The sequence below is a fragment of the Carcharodon carcharias genome, chromosome 13, assembly GCF_017639515.1.
Source record: "Carcharodon carcharias isolate sCarCar2 chromosome 13, sCarCar2.pri, whole genome shotgun sequence".
Taxonomy (NCBI): domain Eukaryota; kingdom Metazoa; phylum Chordata; class Chondrichthyes; order Lamniformes; family Lamnidae; genus Carcharodon; species Carcharodon carcharias.
Genome location: NC_054479.1, coordinates 97572566 through 97598965, shown reverse-complemented (window position 1 = coordinate 97598965; position 26400 = coordinate 97572566). Strand labels below are relative to the sequence as shown.

The 26400-nt window shown below is 41.0% G+C and overlaps 1 protein-coding gene across 1 annotated transcript in view; it reads right to left on the bottom strand.

Moving 5' to 3' along the window:
- The window catches only part of vwf (von Willebrand factor), a 117964-nt gene that overhangs the window by 73272 nt on the left and 18292 nt on the right, over nt 1–26400 (bottom strand). The window contains exons 13-19 of the mRNA XM_041202224.1: nt 25081–25181; nt 24806–25001; nt 13474–13689; nt 11877–12117; nt 9772–9866; nt 742–902; nt 558–661 (exon numbers count right to left, since the gene is read on the bottom strand). Coding sequence (XP_041058158.1) covers nt 558–661; nt 742–902; nt 9772–9866; nt 11877–12117; nt 13474–13689; nt 24806–25001; nt 25081–25181 — 1114 coding nt within the window. The remainder of the gene's footprint in view (nt 1–557; nt 662–741; nt 903–9771; nt 9867–11876; nt 12118–13473; nt 13690–24805; nt 25002–25080; nt 25182–26400) is intronic.

Below are 26400 nucleotides of genomic sequence, written 5' to 3'. Positions count from 1 at the left end.
ACACAGTCCATGCCTGTCCCTGATCTGAGTGTCAGTGCTCAAACTGGCCATCAAGGCTGAGATTAATCCTGCTCTCACCCAATGTTAAACTAGGAATACTTCCAACAGGATGGTACAAGACCTAACCCCCTCCTACTCCTGAGGTATTAATTTGACAGCCCTTCCACATATCTGGCTGAAAACACAAATCCAGGATCAAACTTGGGATCTTCCTACTTTGTACAGTTTAGCTGCATTCCGCATAAACTAGCTATGAGAGTTGATGTTCTGACAGGTGCCTGGCCAGGGTCCTTACTAAATAATGGAAACTTGGGCAAGCATTGATCATAAATTTCCAATGGTCAGAAAGCTGTGAGCAGCGTATGTGACCTGATTTACTATCTGTATTCTCCATGAGTGAAACTTCACACCAGGCATGCAAAATCAAAAAAAACTACCAGTGACATAAGTATGTCCAACAAATTTTATATCCAACGATTTTCTGATACTAAATTTGCAATGAATTTTAGTGAGTTCCAAACATGCCTGTATTAATTACAGCAAGTAAGTTACATTACCAGGTATTGCAGTCCTGCCCGATAGATTCACCAGGAGCATATTCCTTGCCATTGTGTAGACATGGACACATTTCTGGAGAAATGCATGTGTTCGCTAGTTGTACCTAAAGCACAGATCATACATAAAGTATGCATTAAGAGTTCGATACAGTGCCTTATTTCATTGTATGTTCAGAGTTCTTACCTTCCCGTGAGGACACATGCAGCCTGATGTGCATTTTGAGCTCACGCAATCCAAGTCATAGTTTTGACATGTCTGCATACACTCAATACCTTGTGCTGTAGGATCATCTTCAGAGCAAACAACTCTTCTCATTGGTGGGCTGCAGCTTATCTCTCGTTTGGCTGAAAGAAAGGAGTTTGGAATTCAGTATCTATCGGGTGCATTTAAAAATAAAGCTGTGATGATATATGTCATTTTTGTAACATCAATTGTACAGCATTTCTGAACCATAGAACAGTCACAGAGCAGAAAGAGACCATTCAGCCCATCGTGCCTGTGCTGGCCAAAGAGAGAAAAAAGAAACTAGCCGCTCATTTTAATCCCATTTTCCAGCACCTGGTCCATAGCCTTGCAGGTTACAACACTTCAGATGCAGATGCAGGCACCTTTTAAATTAGTTGAGCATTTCAGCCTCAACCACCAACTTAGGCAGTTTAGGAAGTTTTTCCTCAATGTCCCCTCCAATCCTCCCACCAATCACCTTAAATCTATGCCTCCTGGTAATTTACCCCTCAAACAAGCCTTTCCTGTCTACCCTATCTAGGCCCCTCATAATTTTGTACACCTCAGTAGGTCACCACTTAGCCTCCTCTGTTCTGAGGAAAACAACCTTAGCCTATCCAATCTCTCCTCATAGCTGTAATTTTCAAGCGCTGGCAACATTCTTGTAAATCTCATCTGCACTCTCTCCAGACCAATTATGTTATTCCTGTAAGGTAGTGACTAGAGCTGTACACAAAATTCCAGCTGTGGCCTAACCAGAGTTTTATACAGTTCCAGCATTACATCACTGATTTTGTATTCAATGGCTCACTCAATAAAGGAAAGCATTCAATATGCTTTCTTTACCACATTGTCCACCTGTCCTGCCACCTTCAAGGACATGTGAGCATGCACTCCAAGGTCTCTTATTTCCTCAACCCCTCTCAATAACTTCTCATTTATTGAGTATTCCATTGATTTGTTTGCCCTCCCCAAATCACACTTTTCCATATTGAATTCCACTTCACACTTCTCTGCCCACTCAATCAAACCATTGATATTATTCTTGAGCCGATAACCATTCTCTTCACTATCAAGTACATGACCAATTTTTGTGTCATCTGCAAATTTCCCAATCATGCCTCCCACATTTGAGTATAAATCATTAATATATACAACAAACAGCAAGGGCCCCAACACTGAGCCCTGTGGAACACCACTGGAAACCGTTTTCCATTTGCAAAGACATCCATTAACCATTACCTTTTGTTTCCTGTCACTGAGCCAGTTTTGGATCCAACCTGCCACCTTCCCCTGTATCCCAAGAGATCTCACTTTCCTGGCCAGTCTGTCATTCCTGGCCTTGTCAAATACCTTACTAAAACCCATGCAGAAAACATCCAGCCTCATCAATCCTCTTTGTTACTTCCTCAAAAAATTCTATTGTTAGTAAGGCATGATCTTCCCCTAACAAAACCACACTGACTATCTCTGATCAATGTGTTCCTTTCTAAGTGATAGCTTATCCTGTCTCCCAGAATTGTTTCCAAAATGTTGCCCATCACCGAAGTCAAGCTGACCGGCCTATCATTTTTTGGCCTATCTCTTGCACCTTTTTTAAATAATGGTACAACATTCACAGACCTCCAATCCTCTGGGACCTCACTTGTATCTGGTGAGGATTGTAAAATGATTCTCAGGATATCCACTATTTCTTCCCTGGCTTCCTTCAACAGCCTAGGATGCAATCCATCTGGCTCTGGTGATTTATCCACCTTCAAGAATGCAAGTCCCTCCAGCACATCCTCTCTCACTATGCTTATTGTATCTAATATTTCACATTCCTCCTCTTTAACTAGAATGTCTGCATCATCCCTCTCCTTAGTGAAGATAGAGACAAAGTACTCATTGAGAACGCTGCCTGTACCTTCAGCATCAGAGCACAAGTTACCATGTACATCTTTGATCATCCCAACTCTTTCCTCAGTTATTCTCTTGCTCTTAATACACTGGTAAAACATCTTAGGATTGTCATTGATTTTACTTGCCAAAATTTTTTCGTATCCTCTCTTTGCTTTCTTAATTTCTATTTTTACTTCACCCCTGTGCTTTCTATACTCCTTTAGGCTTTCTACTGTATTAAGTCTTTTATGACTGTTTTAAGCTTTCTTTTTCTGCTTTATCTTGGCTTGTATGCTTCTGGATAACCAAGGGGCTCTAGATTTGGCACTACATTGTGCCTGCAGAATCTCAAATTTGAATGCCACCCACTAACTTGACAGTTTTTCCTCCTAATAGCTGTATCCAGTCCACTGTCTCCAACTCACCTCTCAGCTTTGCTGTGTGGATCTTTATGGACTAAAAACCATGATGGATTACTACTTAGGGTCTTAAACAGATTTTTTGAATGAATTTATAAGGGATTGAGGGCATAATTGGTTAGCTAATAAATAGGCAGTTCATCTCAGAAACCTTAGTTTGAAGATCCCAAATGATTCACAGAGAACTGCTCAGAACTGAGACTAAAGACAAAATAACATTTTAGTTTGTTCATCTATTGTGGGCATTTCTAGCAACATCTGCATTTATTGCCCATCCCAAATTGCCCTTGAGAAGGCGATGATGACCAGCCTTCTTGAACTGTTGCAGTCCTTGTGGTGCAGGTGCACACATAGCGCTGTTACAGAGTTCTAAGGTTTTACTCAGTGACAGTGATATAGTTCTAAATCAGTATGTTGTATGATTTGAAGGGTGTCAATTGTTTAGTAATTGAGAATTTAATTCTATTCAGATCATGGGCATAAATTGGGAATTCACTTGTGCACCGCTAAAAAACAGCAGATTGAAACTATGGTTACTGAGTTAGGATATGCTTGTTTGCACTGTGTATCTCTGTAAATAAATGCTTGCAAGTGTGTAAAGATTAGGCTCCAGTTCTATCCTTCACCATCTGGATATCTTGAATAGAAGGGGTCCTTGCAGGTGATGATGTTCCCACGTGTTTGCTATCCCTGTCTTCTAGGTGGTAAAGGTCGCTGGTTTGGTATGTGCTGTTGAAGGAGCCTTGGTGAGCTGTTGCAGTGCGTCTTACACTGCTGCCACTGTGCAGTGGTGATAGTGGGAGTGAACGTTTAAGGTGGTGGGTGGGGTGCCAATCAAACAGGCTGTTTTGTCCTGGATGATGTTGAGCTTCTTGAGTGTTGTTGGAGCTGCAGTCATCCAGGCAAGTGCAGAGTATTTTGTCACACTCCTGACTTGTGCCTTGTAGATGGTGGATAGGCTTTGGGGAGTCAGGAGGTGAACTATGCAATGCAGGATTTCCAATCCTGACTCACTCTAGGAGCCACAGTATCCAAATGGCTGGTCCAGTTAAATTTCTGGTCAATGGTAACCTTCAGGATGTTGATGGTGAGGCATTCAGTGATGGTGATGCCGTTGAACGTCAAGGGGAGGTAGTTAGATTCTCTCTTACTACAGATGGTCATTAGCTGGCACTTGTGTGTTGCAATTGTTACTTGCCACTTATCAGCCCAGGCCTGAATGTATTTATATTGCATTTTGTGACATTTATACGGTGTCTTTCATGACCTGAGGATACCCCAAACACTTTACAGAAAATTAAATACTTTTTGAAAATTGATATTGTTATAATGTAAGGAATTGGTAATCTCACAGAATGGGAGGAAGAGTTTTTTTTCTGACTGTGCAGATGAGATATTGAAGCTTGCTATGCATAACCTAGGAATGCTTGATGCTGAAACAAGGTAACAAAAATATAAATGCATTCCATTCCCCGCCACATATATGTTGTGATCACAAAGCTGTTCAAGCATATAATACAAAAACATAGGGTATCATTTCTAAAACTTCTATAAATATAGTCCTTACAAGTCATCGTTCTAAGCAGAGACTGGGTGTGAGGAAGTATCTGTATAATTTGACTGAGCAAAATATGGGGGCAGATGAAAGTAAATCCAAATGCATTGCCATCTCCGATGTACCCAAAGGCTCCTTTTTTGATTTCCTCCACTTCATCATTCACAAACTTTCCCTTGACAACATTATCAGGGACAGTTTGCCCATGCAAAACAATAATTTGCTGCCTCTTGTCCTGCTCCAACAATGCCCAGGCTGACACTAGGCTTTCTAACTGCTACTCCAACATTAAGGCCAGGGAGAGCCAATACTTCAGCTAAACGTCAGAAAGATCTGAAACTATCCTGTTTGACTTCTACAAACCTCCACATACCACTTGCTTTGACTAAGTCATTTTCCCCAGCTGCCACATCTGGACTAATCCCAGAAAGTACTGGAATTGTGAATTGTTCACTGCACTGTTTGCTTTTTTTCCACTTTGCTCATCTCCAAAAAATCATTTACTTCCATCCCTATCTCCCCCTCTCTGTTGTAGAAACCTCAATCCATCCGTCCACTTCTTCCATGTTGGTCTTTTTGACTAAATCCCACCACCATCTAAAATTCATCCAAAATGCTGCAGACTAGATCGCCAAGACTGGTGCTCCTATCTCCCCTATTTTCATCTCTCTGTGCCGCAGCAAATTGATTTTAAGGCCCTTGTGATGGCCCAACTGCTTTTGGAGGAAAAAGTGGTATTTTGTGTTGGGGTGATTGTCCCATTAAGAACCAGGTTTCTCTAAGATATGATTTCTGGTAAAGCACTTGGGGTCCAGTAAATGAGCATGTGACCAGGTTGACTGGTAGATAAACGATAGCGGAAAAAAGTCACCGTAAGTTAATTATAGGGGTGTGATTCTATAGTTTTGCAGTTTAGGTTTTAGGCTTGAGAACAAGCTGGCTACAGGTGAGAAAACGCTCTCAAACAGAATTCAGTTGAAATTTTGTGTTTTGGCTAAAAGATTTCAAAATAGTCATTTAGTAGTATAAAACTTGAGTACTGCTGAGTAAAGTTTTTTTTTGAAGCTTTTCTTCTTGCAATCATCAGGACAACTCACAAGAGTGGATTGCCATGGAGAATACACCAGTTAATGGTGACTGACAGTTAACTTCCAAGCATTGTTTGAAATTTAAATTAGTCAGCTTGACTTTGATTGGTCAAGGCATTACCCTGAGGAATGAACCAGCGAATGGCTGTCACTTATTTTTGTTTAACTGAAACAGGTGTAATGTGTGTACATGTTCTTTCTCTGCAAAGAACAAAGAATTGTCCTGAGGAATGCAAGACGAAAGCTTTGACAAAAAATGTCTCATTTTTCAGCGATGCTAGAGTTTAAAATCTTGTTAACTGAGGGACTATTAATACTACATTGGACTCCTGGAGAGAGTGAGAGTGAGAGAGAGAGAGAGAGAGTTAGAGAGAGAGATGCAAAACACCAAAGTTAAAAAATTAGAACCAGGAGAGTTCTGACCCAAGGCGGCTATGCTTAACATGCTAGAGGTACTTGTATTGAACAAGGAGTTTGCAACTGTAGGATGATTGGAGGAGATTTGAAGGGAAAACCTTGCTGGAAGTAAGCAGAAGGCTCAAGAAATCTCAACCTTTATATGAATCTTTGAAGCAGTACTCAGGCCAAGCTGTTAATTTTCCAATTTTTGATAAAAACCTGAATCAGTTTCTTGAGGGTATTAAGTCTAATGGGTGTAGAAGGACATGTGATTTAGAGAGTTTGGTTTAAACTATAAGCAACTGAGTTCATTGTACTTTTAGTATATTTAACATGACTGACTATTTAACTCATTCGAGTACAAACCCGTTTCCATCTGTTTCAGATGAAGTTACATTGTTTCATAGTTTGCCATTGTGAGATTTGAACTCTTGATCTTGGGGTTACAAACCCAGTACCATAACCACTTGGCTATTATTAGTATTTATGTTTTTTGATTTTTGTGTAGCAAAATTATTTTGATTTAACCAAGGAACCTTGTGGCTTCATTCTTTCTCTGGGTGTTAGGGGCCGTAAAATCCTGGTCTCAGTGCTTTCACACACTCTTCAATTTTCCAATGCCATCCTGCTTGCTGTTCCCCCTTGCTTTGCTCCATCACAGGGGGCTGTTCCATCAGCCACAATATTCCTTCCATCTCTCCGTAACTCTCTCCTCCAGTACCTCCATCTCCTTCATTTGCCTTCAGAATTCTCCTAGTCCTTCTCTTTGCTTTTACTTCCAAACACTTTTTTTTTCCCTCTCCTGTTCAGTTTTGAATCCTTGTGTTCTGTGCTGAAAGGTACTCTGAGACATCTCTCTGCACTCAAGTGGTGCTATAGGAGGCTAGGGGCTGGTTAGCTCAGTTGACTGGATGACTAGCGTGTGGTTCAGAAAAACAGCAACAGCACAGGTTTAATTCCTGTTCTGGCTGAGGGAGGCTTGGGACCTGTCTCCTGACCCTGCTCCTGAGAAAGGAAGGTACTGACAAAAACTGCCAAGGAAACAACTCAGAGTGAATATCAGCAAGGGAAGAGCCAAGCACCTGCCTTCAGGCAGAGCACACATTCATGAATGAATGAACAGGGTACTGTATTAACCACACTGTGTGGTCAGCACTAGTGTGATTGAAACACATGGGGGTTGGAAATTGGCATGCTAATCTGTATTACCAAATTCCTGCTGTCCTTGTGCATTTCCCAGCTGATCTTTTACACTCAGAATATCTGCAGTCCCACAATATTTACCAGAGTTTAACTAGCAGAATCAATTTCACAGAGTGCACTTCTGTGAAATTTTCCATGTCTCATGAGGCAGGATTTTGAGTTCAGCATTTGGTCGGCGGGTCTGGGAGCAGCCGGGAAACAGGCCGCCGTCTGTAATTGGCCCCCAACCGTGATTTCACGCTGGCTACAAAATTAACTGCCAGCCAGTGTGAAGGGAGCGCTGAAATGCTCAGCGCTGCTGGGGTGGGGGCAGGAGGTGGGCAAGCGCTGGAGTCAGCGTGGGTGAGGGTGTGGGTGAGTGCTCACAGAAAGCTCCTTGAAGGCAGGGAGTTGCCTCAGGGAGCTGAAGAATTCAAAAGACATAAATAAAGATTTTCAAATGCTGAAAAAAAATGTCCACACATCAGGATCAGTCACCTGAATGTATGGCTGGTGTAAATTCGGTCCAAGCATTTTTATCTTTTTAAAAAATTAATATTGGAAATGTCAGCCCACCCCTGGATGAGGTTCCCTCAAAAAGGCAAAGGCCGCCTGGCCAGTTTGCCCATCCGCAAACCATAACATTGGTCAGGCAACAAAAAAAATCACTTGATTACCACGTTAATGGCCTTAATTAGGTTTCTTAATTGTTGGCTGGCACGCTACCGTCTCGTACACCCACTCACTGACCAAAATATCGCTCAAATGTGTGATGGCGTCGGGGCACTCATCCAATGTCATCATGCGCTATTCCATGCTTGAGCGGGTCAGGCACACGCCCACAAGCTGAGTGAAAACCTCTGCCCATGCAGATCTTGCTGCTACTTTATTCCAAGTGTATAAGGTTGGCTTCTCATGAAGTCATTTCTTAAAGGTAAACTTTCATTTTTGGTTGCTGTAACTGAAATGATCTAAATAGCTACTGAATTCTGTGTCCATTTAGCTCTAAGAATTTTGGAGAAGGCTCCAGGGAGGTTTATCTACCCAAGGGGGGCTCTGCCTGCACAGTCATAATCCACTGATACATGTTTACAGATCCAGATGTAGCTCCCTTGGACCATCAGAAGAAATGCTCCCTTGTAGGCTTAAGTTCAGAGTAAAGAGTAAAATATAAAGCATCAGTGACAGCATCCCTGGGGCACTGAAGCATTTAAGCAAAATGATCCATGACTTTCATGAGTCACAAGCTTTTTTATTCCATTAATATATGTCATCAATCAGCAGCACAAGATCGTGGAGGTACATACCTGGCAATCAGCAACAGTCACATTTCCTTTAAGCTAATCATCCTCCTCATCTTCTTCAGTTCTCTGCCCATGGGATCAAACCCCATGTTGTTGGCACCAATCTGATCCAGATAGGCCATCCAGTTAACTGAGCTAACTGTCACCCCACTCCCAAGGAGTCCAAATTCCAATGGCAACATACACTTTTACATGCGTGTTGTAGCCTTGAACTATGGACAGTGACGGTAGAGGCTCCAATTTTTTTTCCAATGCATGGCTGACTAGGACTCTCTCCCACTCTTAGTGCCTGCCACTTACAAGTTGATACTCAACCTGTTTTGGAACGTAGTGAAAGCCCCTTCCTTGGCCATCAAGTCCTGGAGTGAGAATTGATCCTGGAGCTTTTGGTTCAGAGGCAGGGACGCTATCTATTGTGGCACAAGACAAAAGGGAGGGAACATGCACACCATATTGTGTAGTTGAAGCAATACTTAAATGGCTTTGTCAATAATTTAGTTTGGAGACTATTAAACATGCTGATGGGTTTCCATGCATGCCAGATTACTGACCAATCAGTGTGATAACAATTTCGTTAACAAACAATTTAAGATTGTCAGTTGGGCTCACAATTTGCGTGTTCTGGAAGCTACATATATTAATACACAAGGCACTGTTCTTTGCAGACATAAAGAACATGCACACACATTGCAGCTGTTTCAGCTAAACAAAATAAATGACGGCCATTCACTGACGCATTCCCCAGGGGAATGCCTTAACCAATCAGGGGCAAGCTTTCTGTTTAATTTTTTTTAAATGCTTGGCAGTTAACTGCCAGCCACAATAATTTTGGTGCATTCTCCATGGCAATGCCTCTACCAATCAGGATCCACTTGCTAACCATTCAGCACTCTCTTCACATATAGTATAAATTGTTGTTTTCCCCTTGTATTGGTATTCTTGCGAATTATTGAGTGCAAGACAAAAAGCTTCAACATCTCTTTTATATGCAACAATCAAAAAACCCCTGGAAAATCTATAGGTCTAAAACTCTGTGCCAATTGGGGAACCCAGCCTTCCGGGTTCTGGACCGTAACTCCTCCCCACCCCTGCCCCCAATGCACCCCACACCCTCCCCTCCAACAGTTTGTCTTTTGTCTTTTGAATCCTTAGATTCTCACCTCTGACACTTTCTTCTGTGTTCAAGAAAATGCTTTGTTGATAACTGTGGATGAATTCACTTGCACTGCAATGCATCACACCATTTTCACAATAGCTGTAAAAAAAATACAGGTTGTTTGAAATTTGAAAAAAACCTCAAGCCAGCACAGGTATGTCATCAGTCTGGTCTACCATATTTGAAAGAGGAGACTAGAAAGAGCAAGAGAGGCAGAACAAGAAACATAAACAACAGAGATGGTTTCACATCGACTGTCTCTCAGCTTTAACAACAAATTCTACTAACTGAACATTAATATCCAAACAAATCTTGTTCATCTGAGCAGATTCTGTGAGATGATTGCTTCACACATCATTTCCTACATTTCATTGTACTATTCACAAACAGGGAATTTTTACTCAAACTTGACTACAAACTCGAAACACTATACACCTGGACTCATTCAAACCTGACTCAATCCTAGTCTGATTAACAAAATATTTAATGTGGCACAAACATTCGTTCCACTTACAAATAATTTCCAAAAATTATTAATCTTCGATGTGCTACAAATAAAGCTGTGAGGGATCCTTCCTCTGTATGTGGTTCTTGGCACATTTATGCTTGAAATAGGCAAAAACATTAGCACCCAAGTCTAATCTGATCCAATGGTTTTATTGGATTGGATTGGGTTGGATTGTCCAACAGCAGAGTTTGTTCTAAGCAATTTGTGTATCTTCCTTCTGCCATTTCAGCCCATGTCTTCTTCCAGAGTTTGAGACAGTCTTGAACATGTCATGAGGGTGCAATTTAGCTGTTCCCTTCAAAATATTAAATACTGTACTTCAACATATGTCTCCTGAACTTTTCATTCTCCAGCATGACAATCCCGCACTCTTCAGTCTCTCATATTGCTCAGGTGCATTAAACCAATTATCAATTAGGTTGCCCTTAACTGCACTGCCTCCAATGCCTGACCACTACTGGCTGTACCAGTGCATTGTACAGACAAATTGGGGAAGGCTTTCAACTGCTGGCCACCCATTTCTGAAAAATGGATGACTGACTTTGAAAATGCTGTGAGGACTTTGTGCACCAGCCATATAAATCTGTGGCTACAAGAGTGGGTCAGAGGATGGGAATTCTGTGGTGAGTAACTCACCTGACTACCCATAACCTGTTCACAATCTACAAGGCACAAGTCAGGAGTGTGATGGAATACTGCCCACTTGCCTGGATGAGTGCAGCTCCAATAACACTCCAGAAGCGTGACACCAGGACAAAGCAGCCTACTTGACTGGCACCCCATCCACCTTCTTCAACATTCATTTCTTCCACCACCGATGCATAGTGGCATCTGTGGTACCATCCAGAAGATGCAACTCTCCAGGGCTCCTTCGACTGCACCTTCCAAATCCACGACAAGGACAAGGGCAGCAGATGCTTAGGAACATCATGACCTGCAAGATCCCCTCCAAGCCAAACATCATCCTGACTTGGAGCTACATCACCACTCCTTCACTGTTGTTGGGTCAAAATCCTAACACCACTGCGGGTGTACCTACATCACAGGGACTGCAGTAGTTCAAGAAGGCAGCTCATCACCACCTTCTCAAGGGCAATTAGGGATGGGCAATAAATGCTGGTCTAGCCAGCAATGCCTGCATCCCACGAACAAATAGATTTGTAAAAATCAGGCCGGCCTTGAAATGGCTGCACACCACTCTGGACTAAAGCAGATGGGAGGCTGTTAAAATATGCAAATCCAGTCACCACACCTGTTTACAACCATCAAGGAGAAATTGGATAAAGTATGTGTGGCGCATGCCAGTTCCACTTGCAGTGTACCCAGACAAAACTGTAAATAAAGGCCAAACCTAAAGTGGTTCAGGCCTCCCAAGTGCCATGTTGGATATTGTTCCCACTGCGTCCCAGCCCAATAGTCCCTCTCCTTATCAGCACCAGGAATATGGCTATGTCCATCCAGCTGTATACTTGAAGTATCGTAAGTTGCATGTGTCCCAAAATTTTGTCAAGTGCAGTGGTGATAGAATTATGTTTGAAATTCAAGCTAACGTTATGAATTTTTAAAAGTAGTTTGACAACTACCCGCTCCATTTGACTTACCACATAGTGAAATCAAATGTTATGTCCTCTTTTGGTTTGTAGATTTCATCGTTGAAGTAGCAGGAGCATTCTGATTTGGGCACGCATTGACCATCTTCATTAACATAAAGATTGGATGGGCAATAGCATCCTTCGAGACAAAATTCAGTGCAATCCGAGTCTGGGTTAGAGATCGATCTACACGTCTGGTTACAAGGGGTGCCACACTGTTTATAAATCTTACCTTCAGGACAAGTCATTTCTGTCAAAGTAAAGTTTAAGTAAAGAGAGAAAAACACAGGTATGTTTATATAGAATTCTTATCACAAATTATTTCTCACAAATTATTGAATCACAGTCACTGCTTTTGCTTAAGCAAATGCAGCAGCTAAAATTACAGTCAACATGATCCTACAGCTAGCAATGATTTGAAAGGTTGGTTCATTTGTTTCTGAAGTTGACATAAAAGCAAAAATATTGCTGTTGCTAGAATTCTGAAATAAAAACAGAAAATGCTGGAAATGCTCAGCAGGTCTGGCAGCATCTGAGAAGAGAAGATTTTACACCTCACCCCTGACCCCGCCAGGCATGTTTTTGGTGAAGGGGGAATCTAAAATACAAGGGGTGCCCAGCACACAACCTTCACACCCACCTCAAGCTGTCCCCCATAACACAGCAGAAAGACTATATTTACAACAGGACCTTGGAACTTCCACCTGAACAGGCAAGTGAACAGTGCCTTTGACAATGCAGTGCTCCACTCAGTTACAAGCCAATTGACCAGGATATTATGCTACCCATGCCATTATATGGTTGGCCTGGGCAGGCCCTTTTTTGAGGTGAAGTTGAAAAAAGGCAGGAAGGAAGTAGGGTACATCATTCGGGTGTGCCCTGTGCACATGGGGGGAACCGCCCCCCCACAAGGTGTCGCCCCCTTCCCTTTGTTCCTTACTACCTGGCCTCCAAAGTCTGGCCCCCCAACACCCCTCTCCCCATCGGGTTCTTGGATCCCTCTCTGCCCTAAAAGCCCAGGACTTACCTGTCTCCAGCAGCCATTGCTATTCTTCTTGCTCCTCTGCAGTCCCAGCAGCGCCCAATACTGGGCTCTAGTGCTGCCATGACTGCTATTGATGCCAGCCAATCTGATTGGCCAGCAGCTGTAAAGGGCAGGATTTTCTCCCAAGGGGTGGAAGTCCCAGTGTGGGTTGGTTTAGCCTACCGGCAGTGTGTGGGGCAAACTTCTTCTAGGTGCGTCGGCTGCCGGCTGACTTTCCTTCTGGGGGAGGAGAGCGCATCAATGAGGAGGCCTTGATGAAAGGTCATTGACCTAACATGTTAACTCTGATTCTCTCTCCACAGATGCTGCCAGACCTGCTGAGGTTTTTGAGCACTTCCTGTTTTTATTTCTGTTTTTGATGGTGTTGGTTAGGGGGAGAATTTTGACCAGGACACCTGGAGAATTCTCACTTCTCCACAGGACTTTGTAACTTCCACCTGAACAGGCAAGTGAACAGTGCCTATGACAATACAATGCTCCATTCAGCACTGCACTGAATAGTTAGATAATATTTGGTTCTTCACTTAAAAAAAAGTAAAAGCAAGAGCAAAAATCACTTACCACAGAAGTTTGGGGACCTCCAGTTAATAAGTACCCCTTTCTTGGCACACATTGCAGCATAACTGGCAACAGCAGAACACATGCATTCATTGCCATTGGAGCAGGAACACACATCATAGTGACAGATCTTGAGGAATGGTGCAGGATTCACTTCATGGTGGCAAGGCTCAAATTCAGTTAACAGGAGAACAGAGCAAACCTCCTCAGCATATGTCACTGAAACACAAATGTTATACCGTAGTGATAATTTCCCATAAGGGTTGTTTCTAAAGCAACAACTCAAAAACAAATTTGGGGCCGATTTTAATCTCACTCCAAGTGAGAAACTGACATGATCAGGTGGGGTGCTGGCTTCATACCCTTCCCACTATTACACTTCACTCAGTTCATTGGACAATGTGTAAAGCCAATTTTGTACCTGATCATCAGTTTCCTTTATGGGGAGTTAGCTTAAAACTATCCCCATTATAAATGGAGGGGGGAAAATATGTGGTGGTGATGCAATTATGATATAAAAAAAAAGAGACAAAAAGCATACAAATTATTTCAACAATGAAATGAATGTTGTGCTTGGGACCTAGGGAGTTTTTCTGGATGCCACAAATTCTTAGAGAAAACTTCACATTTGGCTGCAGTCCAGAAGTAATTCTCACTAATGCACACATATCAGTCACTAATGCTAAATGTTAAGTGTTCAGTACTTTGAAATCCAAGGGGAAGACTGGAATTTTAGATTTTTATTCAACATTAAGAATGTATACAACTATAAACCTGATTCCATCTTGGACCATCTGATTACAACTGCTTTCATAGCACAAGCCGTGACTTGATTCCTTACTTTACTCGGAGAAGTTTAACATGTGCCTGATGGACATTGCATAGCCTAAAAACAAACAACAACCCACATTTATATACCACCTTTAACATAATAAAAGGATCTATGGCACAAATGAGGACGTTTCTCCCACAACTTCACAACGTGTGTAAACATCCCAGGGAGCATCCCCTAGCCAGATTTTTTTGCCTGCATTATACTAAACATGTGCATGCCCTTGTTTTAAGAACTGGACTTGTGTATTAACCAACGTAACACAATGTGACATTAGTCCATCAAACATTTTCCTTTTCTGCATACCATGGAAGGATTCAATGACTAAAGGCTACAGATATCCTCCAATTATTTTGAAATGAGAAAGCATCCATGAAGCCTGCAGGAAGCCAAGGTTTATGCAGTCGTTGTAAGGTTTGTTTACAAGCTCTGCCTTGATTGATGAGCTGTTTGGTCAAAACCTTCTTTGAATATCCCGTAAGCATGAAATATAATTCTAGTTATTTATAGCTCAGTATTAAGAAAATACCTGAATCACAGGAAACACTAACAAACAAAGGAACAAACAATTTATTTATCCTTTTTAATGTTAATTCCCCATCACTTATGTGCTTAAAAATTTGAGGAGTGGCATTTATACACTTCAGTCAAAGATATCAGTGTGGAAATTATTCGACTTGGTCGTTCAGTATCAGGCATACTCTAAGCCAGATACAGCACTGCTAGCTACACTGCAAAGCTCCCTTTACTCTGTTCCAAATTGATGTCTTAGCTCAAGCTACGCCCCAGTGTGGATTTTTCCACTGTCTCCACTAGAAATCCATACAGCCCTAAATGAGGTTAATAGTTGTGGTTCGACTAATGTCAAACCATGCCCAATGAAAACTAGGTTGGGACTGCACAAATTCATTTCATAAAGGAAATTTAAATTGAAGGGGGAAATGTCATTCCATCAGTCTGGGTCAGATTTGAATCGAAATCCCAGAAATGTAAATGCACTGTGCCACCTAGTCTCCCCTCCATTTTGGTTAATTATTAGCACAAATGCTTTACTCACCATGAAGTGGTTAAGAGACTGTTGTAATGGATATATAGATCCTACAGGATAGTTTGAGTGGCCAAGGGTGCAAAAAGATTTGAAGTTTAGCCATGCGGGTTATAGCTTGTGTTACCACCACCAATCATTTTTTTGTTGTCGTGGTCGTTGCAGTTATTGAATTTTTTGCCATTTAGCTTCATATCATTTGACAAAAAGGGAGAGTTTAACAGCCAAATAATAGATACCGGCTTCCTATGTGACGAGATGAGATAGTGTTACTGAGAAAACAATGGGGTAAAATTCTTGTCTTCACCACATGGACAGCAATCTGGCAGAGCGGATAATCGACTCATTATAGAACTGGTCAGATCATCATTCCATTGATTTCAATTAGGTTCTATTACTACCCAAGAAGACAAAAGTTTACCCCAATATATCTGGGACTGGATTCAATTATTCGGCATGCAGCAGCAGTGTAGGTCCTGAGAGACATGCATCACAGTATTATGATAGGAACATTGGAACAGGAAAAGGCCATTCTGTTGCTTGAGCCTGTTCCATCATTCAGTTGGATCATGGTTGGTCAGCATATCACATTGATTATAGTGTTTGTGTATACTATTTAGAATTAGGAAGTGGAACATTACTGTAAATTAATATTAACGTCTTAAATTAATATATATTTCCTGAAATTTCATATCACTGCTGGAAATAAAAATAAATTCATCCAACCTGCATACTCATAATAATCCCATTAAAAGGGAATGCACAAAGATAGGACTATAAGGCTGCATGAGAGTTCTCCAACTTGCACTACCTTTAAATGTGGTTTCTTATTGATTGGTGAATTCGCCTGTATTTTTCATTGACTGTGATGTCGCCAAGGTGACATGACAGAGCAGCTTCATCAGATTTTCTCAAAAATTCAACTCATTTTCCTGTTATAATTAGCCTATGTTATGGCCATTCAATGATCCGTGAGATCATCAGAAGTCCCCCATCTCTTCATTGATTGATTCAATCAGACTGCCCAACGTGTGAAAGTGTCATAGCTACTACCCAATCTCTGTCAATGTGACTGAAGTTGGAAATTTGAGCTGACTTGGACTAAAACTGTACCCTCCACTGACACACCCTAGTAACCCCCCTACCCCACCACCCACCCAGTCTGTGATATGTGTTTCCAGTTCAAATATTTAGTGTCAGCAAAGTGTCTATATCAGACATATTGCCTACAAATAAAGACATCCTTAAAACACAGACACCCAGTGGAAACAGCAAGACAAACACTGCAAGATGAAGGCAATTGTCGGTGATAACCCAGGGTTAATGCTCAGAAGATTGTGAGACTGTACAAGCACGGGAATGGAATCTGATATAGGAGGGAAGAAAAGCTTCATTAAAAATTGCACCATTAAAATCAGTAAGTTAAATCAAATACTAACTATGAGTTTGCTTCAGCGCACCATTAAAAGGCTGATAGAATACAAGGAAACGTGTTTTGGAAGACGCTTAGATCAGGGAGATGGGTGGAAAGAAATTTAATGTTTAAACTTTCTTTCATATCAGTTCCCCCAAGGCTAGAGTGCCATACCTTGTGCTTTCAAGTCCCTGTACCTCAGAAAAGATGAAGATGCTAGTTTCCATTTCTCTGTAGAGAACAAAATGAGACACTAAACTATTTGGTGAGGGAGGAATGTTTAAGACCTTCATTGAGAATTATCAGTTTGGGTCAGTTTAAGTTAAGTCAATTTAACCACTGGTTAATTCACTCAACATAATTCATAGGTACAAAGCTTTTAATAAACTTACTTCAGATATTTTATAGTTGTAATTGGAAGGTAGATGTGTATGATAATGATTCAACAAGGTCAAAAATTTGAGATAGAATCATAATCCCTTGCAACTGGATAACATTTGATTTAAATACAGGGAAAATGCTTTGTATTTATTCCACTTTGTTCTTAAAAAATAATTCCTTCTTGAGATATGGGAGTCACTGGCAACACCAGTACTTATTGTTCATCTCTAATTTCCCCTGAGTGGGTAGGTGGGCCTTCTTTTTGAACGTCTGAACACTGTGTGATGAGGGGTAAATAGTTAGGTAAATAGTTCCAGACTTTTGATCTGGCAATGATAGCTAAATGTTGATATATGTCTAAGTAAGGATTGTGTTTCCAAGCACCAATTTTCCTTGTCTATCTCAGTGGTGGAGATTGCCAGTTGGGGATAGCTGCTGAAGAAGACACGATGGCTTTCAGGAGTTCAGCATAGATAATACTGCAGCCCTGATACACCAATGGTGGTGGGAGTGGATATTTAAGCTCATGGGAGAGATGGTGATCAAGCAGATTTCTTTACCCTGGATGGTTTTGAACATCTTGAATGTTATCGCAACTGCGCTCATCTAGGAAAGTGGAGAGTATTCCATCCACCCTGACTTGTGCCTTGCAGGTGATGGAAAGATTTTGGGAAGTAAGGAGGCAAGTCACTCACCAGAGAATTCCCAGCCTCTGACTTGCTCTTTTAGCCACTGTATTTATGTGGCTGGTGCAGTTAAGTTTCTAGTCGATGGTGACCCTAAGATGCTGATGGCGGGTGATTCAGTGATGGTAATGCCACTAAATGTGAAGTGCAGGTGACTTGATTCTCTCTTGTTGAAAATTAACATTACCTGGAAGGGGTGTAGCATTAATGTTAATTGTCACTTATCAGCCTAAATCTGGATGTTGTCCAATGCTTGCTGCATGCACGCATGCTTCATTATCTGAATACTGTGCAGTTATCAGCGAAAAGGCCCACTTGCGACTTTACGATCAAATTAAGGTCATTGATGAAACGTGTGAAGATAATTTGACCCAGGATATTTCCCCTGAGGAACTCCTGCAGCAATATCCTGGGGCTGAGATGATTGGTCTCCAAAAACCACAATCACCTTCCACGGGTGCCACATATAATTCTAGCCCCTGGAAAGCTTTTCCTAAATCACATTGACGTTGGATTTACTTGTTTTCACGCTTGGTCAGATTTTGCCTTGTTGGCAAGAGCAGTCATCCAAGGAATTCATCTCTGGTGCCCATGTGCAGACAAATAATGTAATGGAGTTTGGAGCTAAGTCCTGGCAGAACCCAAACTGAACACTGATGAGCAGGTTAGTGGTGAGTAAGTGGTGCTTGAACAGCCTGTTGACAATTGCTTCTATCACTTTGCTGATGATTGTGAGTAGGCTGATAGGGTGCTAACTGGCCAGATTAGATTTGTCCCATTTTTTTGAGGACCAGGCAGGCCCGGGCAGTTTTCCATTTTGTCGGATAGATGCCAGCACTGTGGCTGTTGAGGAACAGCTCGGCTAGAGGTGCAGCGAACTCTGGAGCACTGGTCTTCAGCATTACACCGGAGTTTTGTCAGGATCCAATAGTCTTTTAATATAACACAGAATGAATTGAATTGGCTGAAGAATAGCATCTGTGATTTTGGGACCCTCAGGAGGAGGTGAAGAAGGTTGGTCCATTTGCTCCTTCTGGCTGAAGGTTGTTACAAATGCTTCAACCTTTTCTTTTACACTGATGAGTTAAGCTTCACCATTATCGAGAATAGGGTGTTCTTGGACCCGCCCCCTCTAGTTGGTCGCTTAATCCTCCACCATTATTCATTACTGGATCTGGCAGGCCTGGAGAGTTTTGGCCTGATCCAATAATTGTGAGCTCACTTATCTCTTTCTATAGCGTGCTGCTTCTACTGTTTCAAAAGCACGTAGTCTTGTGTTGTAACCTTGCCAGGTTATATTTCATTTTTAAATATGCCTGGTGCTGCTCTCAGAATGCTCTTCTACAATCCTCGCTGAATCTGGAGTGGTTTTCTGATTTGCTGGTGATGGATACTGGGCCATCAGATACAGGTTGTGGTGGAATAAAATTCTGCTGTTGCTGATGATCAGTAGTGCCACGTGATACTCAGTTATGAGCTCTTCATAATGTATCACATTCAACCATGGTAGTAGTGCCACATGACATGATGGAGAAAGCCCTCAGCTTGACATCAGGATTTGGTTTCTAGAGTACGACTTAGCCAGACTGTCACTTGGCCTGTCAGTGGGACTGTTCTCCCAACTTTGAATCCAGTTCCCATATGTTAATGAGAAAGACTTTGTGGAGTTAAGTGGGCTTCATCATATCCTAATTCAGTGCTTAGATCACAGCAGAGTGGTTCACCTGGTTATATTCTTCCTATTCTTTGCAAAGGTTTGACACAACAGCATAGCTTCAGAGGGCAGTTATGACCCAACCTCATTGCTGGGGAGCTGTAGTCTACCATTGGCCAGATCAGGATCTTTCCTCAATTGGGTTGTTATGGCAATTCAACAGTTTCAGGGTCAATTTACTAATAATGGGCCCAAATTTTGGGAAACTTACCTGCACAGTGTTAACTGCCCACATTCAAAAGGGAAGGTTTGAGGAGCCCCAGACTTTGGGCCTTGGGCCTTATGGAGTGCTGTGTTAGGGGCCCCACAATCATTGGGGTTCTGTAGGAGGAATGGGTGGGCCTTGGGGTCTGCAATCAGGGCTTGATGGGGGAGGCGGTGGTACAGTGGTATTGTCATTAGACTAATATTCCAGAGACCCTGGTAATGCTCTGGAAACCAGGGTTCAAATCCCACCATGGCAGATGGTGGAATTTGAATTCAATAAAAATCAGGAATTAAAAATCTGATGATGACCATGAAACTATTGCCGATTGTTGTAAAAACCTATCTGGCTCAATAATGTCCTTTAGGGAAGGAAATCTGGTGGTGTGGCCTACATGTGACTCCAGACCCACAGCAATGAGGCTGACACTTAAATGCCCTCTGAACAAAGGCAATTAGGGATGGGCAATAAATGCTGGCCTAGCCAGCGACGCCCGCATCCCATGAACGAATAAAAGAAATTTGCAAACCTCAGGAGTACTGTTTGGGTGTAGGACATAGGGTAGGAAGATCATAGATCTTGGGAATACTTTTGGGGAACATTGCACACATTGAGAGTGCTGTTGGGGGTCAGGGTGTACTTTTGGAGGTGGGGGGAAGGCTAGCAGGTTGGAGCTGGAGGGGGATCGAAGGGCTTCGATGTTGCAGCTGTGCATGGCATCCAAAATCTGGGGACCTGGAGCAGCAATAATATAGTAAGTACTTAGTTTTTTTCACTTATATAGTGTTAAGCACTCCCTCAGTGCAAACCAACATTGCAACAGGGACCAGAAAAAGGTGTTGGGTTCCCTTATTTGTCTATGAAATGAACTAATGTCTACTTCCGATGTGGGTAAAGGATGTCTCTTGCTTGTTCCTTAGCAAGACAGTGCCTGGTGCAATATGAGGCAGAAATGTGTGCATGCACATCAGATGCTACTTGGTCACTAAATGGTGTCAGTAGCGCCCAAACAATTTCATCCTGGCTTTGAATTGTCCAGAATTCTGGATTACTGTTCCAATAACATTATCACTGCATTACTATATGTTTGATGGATCAATTTCAGTATGTATAATTATGAAACATAATTTCTAACTTCACCAGGTCCATGGTAAACTAAGCTAATTACCATAGCTTAACAAGTAAAATATGCTGTAAATGCTGTAAATCTGAAATAAAAAACAGAAAATGCTGGGAGCTCAAATCCAATCGGTGAGCATTTGGGGGACAAAGAATCAAGCTTCTGGGTTTTCCCTCCCTGGTTGTTCTTTCTAGAGATGCTGACTAACTTGTGTGTTTCCAATTTTTTCTTTTTTACCTTAGAGTGACATTCTTGTTGACAACTCTGGAATGTGGAGTTATAGAGAAGAAAGGGACTTAACAATTAGTCACAAAACTGTAATATCTTTCATTGTATTATCGTAGTCTTGTTGGCATGAGTGTGGATGGTTCTGTCTATGTGACTGGTTTAATTGAATTAGAGTCAAATAGACTGCAAAGTTGAAATTATCAAACGAGTTAGGTGTAAAGCAGACCTTTTAAAATTAAAATAGACAAGCGAGGATGAGGGTTCCCCAGATAAGGTGTGAATGACATTTGCATTTTTAGATAAGTGAACGGGTTGTTTCATTTTCAAAGGGATGGTAGGATGTTTACAACTAACAAGGTAAGCAAGGCCAAGCAGTATGTTTATTTTTCTCAAAGGTACTGACCATATTGGCAACATGAAAGATTTTTATATTATGGGAAAAGTAAATTTCCAAAGAAATGTTGAACTATGGGATTTTACACATTAAAGAGAGAGAAACATATATAAAGGAGGATGGAATGTTATGCGTGGGATGGCTACGGTAAGTTATGAAAGGACATCATGTGAAGCAGCCTTGGGAAAAGCCTCTATCCGCTATTGTAGAAGTCTGCTATGTCCAATAACTAAAGTTATGTTAAAAGAACCTTTGGAATTCCACTATCGAGTGGGTGCATGTGGTAACCTTGCTGGATTGCTTATGTAAATTTAAAATCTAATTTGGACTGTTGCCTTGGGGGCGTAGTTGGGAGTCAGGTTAATTAGGAATTTGGGTATTTGTTATAGTATTAAGTAACTCTAATCTCATGGATGTGTTTGAATTCTTTTATTTTGTTAATAAATGTTTTAATTTAATTTTAAACCCACTAAAGTTGTTAGTGGGCTCACTACTTATGAATTCAGAGCACAAATCTTCTCATAATAAGTACAAATTGCAAAACAGTCGTGATAGTATGGCCAAGTTTCCCTTGTGGATTTTGTCCACCTGACACATATCACCTGCCACATCATAACATATGTTACTTCCTATAGTTGATCTGGAGCGAATGACAATACCTGTTTGTAATTACAAATGTTAGGGTTACAGAGAACTACAATAGTTTTACTAGGATCTCACATGGAAGAAATATTATTTTAGACATTTAGGATCATTTTTGAAACTTTTCTTTTTAATTCAACTGCATATTGAAAGAGCAAGAATAGGCAAAGGCTAATTCAACAATCTGCAATAGGGAGCCTTGCTCAACTGTGACACAGTTTGAAGGCTGGGCTGTTATAGCTCTTGTTCTTTGACTTCCACCCAATTGATCAAGGCTTCCTTGTTGGGAGTACAGATTTACTGAATGTACCCTTATAAAGATAATGTAGCTTCTACTATCTGCATATCTATAAGGCTATTGTTTGGGTGAAATAGATCATCAGTGCATATTGTAGGAGAATGAAGTAGCTTGCCAGTAGATATGATATTAATTAGGGTATAAGGTAACAGGAAGAACTTTCTGATCTGCATTCAGGTGGATAAGCCATGATAATAGGAGATGAACTAACCAACTTCGGGATACACAGCTTATTCTGATCTGACTAATCTTCCTAATTGCTTCCAGATATCTTTTGAAAATGAAGAAACTCTTGGTTTCCTTTTAAATCAAAATGACACTGCTGCACCAGATGGGTTTAAAGATAATGTAACAGAGGTGTCCCTAGAAGTAGAGACCTGTGTCTCTTATATACAAAGTAAAGTAAGTGGTGTTCATTTGACATAGAGAACAACTAGTGAACTTGGGGAACAAAGCTATAGGGATGTGATTACAAATGGAGAAACCATTTACCTCAATATAACTTCAAAAGTGATAACTTCAAACTTAGGCCTCTTAATTTATGCAATAGAAGACTATTTGCTAATGTAAATCTAGTGCTTAGCTAAAGCATTCAAAAAAGAAAACTACCTCAAGTTACAAGTTCATGGCATAGTCCTCCAGAATTGTAAGATATATATATATTCTATGTAATCCTTGAGCACCATGGTGCACTGTCACAGTTTGGTAAATGGTAATACATGAGTTACGTGGCACAGTGCAGTTAGGTGATAGTGTATAGTCTTGTGTATGATTATCCCATGTGCTAAATTACCAAACTCAGCTACATTGCAGTGGCAAAGCACCCAGTGGGGATGGTGCGGGGTGTGTGTGTGTGAAGAGTAGGAGGGGGGAAGGTGGTTGTTGGGGGAGGGAATTGGAAGCAAAGTTACTTCAGAATGAGGATGCCCTTGTGCTCCTTGAGTGGAGACCTAGAAGCAGGTGAGCTGTCTGCCTTTTAGTTGGGGACTGTGCCCAGCAAGGAAAGAGAAAGAAGTAAATACTCAGCTTCACTAGCTGTAATATTCAGAGTTTATTTCTTGGCCCTCCAATTGGAGCTCCTGTTTACTGATTCTAATTTTCCCTTCTTTGAGTCAAATGTCTGTCTGGTAGAAAGGACGTAATAAGCAAGGAGTTAAATCCAGAATAGTATCTGATTCTATCAACTCTACTTATTTATCTACATTTAAATATACTTATGCTGTCCATGAGATTATAATGCAAGATCTATTATGCCGCACTGCAACAATATTTAAGATAAAAGACAAAATCCAAGTTGGTGCCTTGCTTACATGACCAAGGCATGTGACAATCCAACTATCTGTCGCACCAGAGGCTGCAGTTTGACATTTGCTGATATCTTAACATACTTGCCACGCTAATCAAATGAGTCAAGCATTACATCACTCAAGCAGGATGAAAATATTACTGCTACTTCACTTACTATTATTATGAACTTCACAATGATAAGTGAAGCAAAATATTTCCTTAAAGAGAATAAAGTGGATTGGATACCTTATATCTGAATAATGAGGGCTAGGGGTGTTTAAAATCTGGAATCTCTAACTCCTTCTTCCTTCACTTGGTCATGGTGACAGTACCGTCATTATTTTCACAGAGCACTTGTTTCAGGAAATCATGTGGCTTTGTTTACATATCTCCTCATAGATTAGCCACTGGCCAAGCTCCCAACTGGCAGCAGATCAAGGGGAGTGCTGCTTGACTGAGCTCTTCCTTTAACGTTATTTTTCTGACTTTTTTATTCTTAGAGGGAAGAGATAGTCTATTGCAGTAACATTTTGGAGTGTTTTATTTATAATGTTGGATATCTCAACTAAAAAAAATTGAAGGAAAACCCAATTTTAACAATTCTGCCTTGCTAGAAAACACCTCCACTGGAAATGAAAGAACCTTAAATATCCCAGTAGATGCCAAGAGTTAAAAGTATTAGAAACCCCATAATTGTTTGGTAATACTTCAAGTAACGCTATTAGTGTGGTAACCAAAATGAAGGCTTCTAATGTTCTTCTTAGGTTTTCCACATAAGAAATTGTGATACAGGATGGATTGCATGATTTCCCATGCTAAATACATTAAATATCTAATCTAAGCGTACAGCCAGTGCTCTGAGCAAGAAGCCACATTTGAAGAGAGCGCACAACAGAGGTCACCAATTTCTCCTTCAAGTATGAGTCCCCACTGAAGGCACAGGATCTTTAAATTCATCTTTTAGATTGGTTTCATATCCATATTTTTCATTCTGCACTTAACCAAAATAGCCCAGAGAATAGTTAACTAGCCGTGTTGAATTAAATAAGGTGCATTCAAGACTTCCAAAATGTATTGAAACCCAATTACCTCTCTTGGGATTTAAATTGCATGGGTCAGCATGTATCCGCTTCAGGTCAGCACAGCCTCCATTCACCTTCCAAGAGTTCCCAAAATTGACCGTTTCAGTTTCAACAAGTCCAGATGGCGTGAGGAAGTCGTCACCTTGATTTCCATTGAAATTTCCACACAAACCACAGGTTGTACCTGTGTATATGACTCCCAGCTAAAGAAAGAAGACAAAAGTTAATTCAGTGCTAAAGTAACGCAAAATCTAATATACATCTGCAGGTTTCAGGGTGTACCTTCAGATAAACCTTTCCGTATCCATCCCAGTCAAACTGAAAGTCTTGATCATAGGTCACCCGAATCGACAACAGAACAGTGTGCTGAATACGAAGAACACCTACAATAAATTCATAGAAATCAGAATGAATGTAATTAGATAAGCAACAATGTAATTCTAAACAAAGTATTGCTGTGGAAAAACAACCATCTTTCCTTTTGTCTCTAAGTGAGAATTATAGCCATAGAAATTTCACATAGCCATTTAGCCCTCTGTTCCTATATTCGAGTTAGCGTTTTCAAATGGGGTTAACTGTTTTATTTCCATGTTTTGTGTCATTTTTTATGAGAGAGATTATGGCAGGAAAACAGAATTCTTCCCCTTCCACACATCTAATGTCAGTCTCATTGCCGGTTTACCAAATATTGCAATATTTATAAACTGAACGACTCGTGAGCACCGTCACAATTGTGTGTGATTTGCTGACACCTTTGCACTGCTATTAACAAAATTATATGCTCACAGCTGCACAGTCGCGACCTCTACAATTTTGCTACTACTTCAGAAAGACTTAGCAGAGCCGATCACCCAGTCGCCCATTAGAGAACCCGGAGGAATTTCATTCCATTGACATCACTGGAATGAGAATCAGGTAACTTCTACAAAGGGTGCATGATCTATTCCAACAGATTACTTCTCATGCTTTTGAAGAAGAAAATTTACCCCAGTGAAAATTGAATGAGCAGATGGAACTAATAATGTATGTTGTGTGTACATTTTAAAAGGGTGTAGCAACAAACAGCCTTCAGGATGTGCATACAGACATCTGTAACAGTGGCCAGACAAGTTGAGAAGGCTGATAAAAAGGCAACGATAATGCTTGGTCTTTGTTGAGGTTCATCCCGAACTGAGAAGATTGAAGGGAGATTTGATAGAGATGTTCAAAATCATGAATGGCTTCAATGGGATAAATAAGGATAAACTCTTTCCAGTGGTGAAAGGGTCAGCAACTAAAGGAAGCATTTTTAAGGTAATTGGTAAAATTAACCAGAGGCAACATGAGAAAAGAAAATGACATGAATTGTTATGATCTGGGTATGCAGCCTGAAAGAGTGGTGGAAGTAAATTCATAATAACTTACCAAAGAAAATTAGATAAAAGCTTGAAGGGTGAAATTTGCAGAGTTATGAGGAAAGGGCAGGAGAGGGGACTAATTGGATAGATCTTTCAAAGAGCCAGTGCAGGTATGATGGCTGAATGGTTTTCCTCTCTGTTGTATCATTCTGTGACTTTATATACATATGCTTAGCATGTTGATACATCAATGTTTTGATGTACA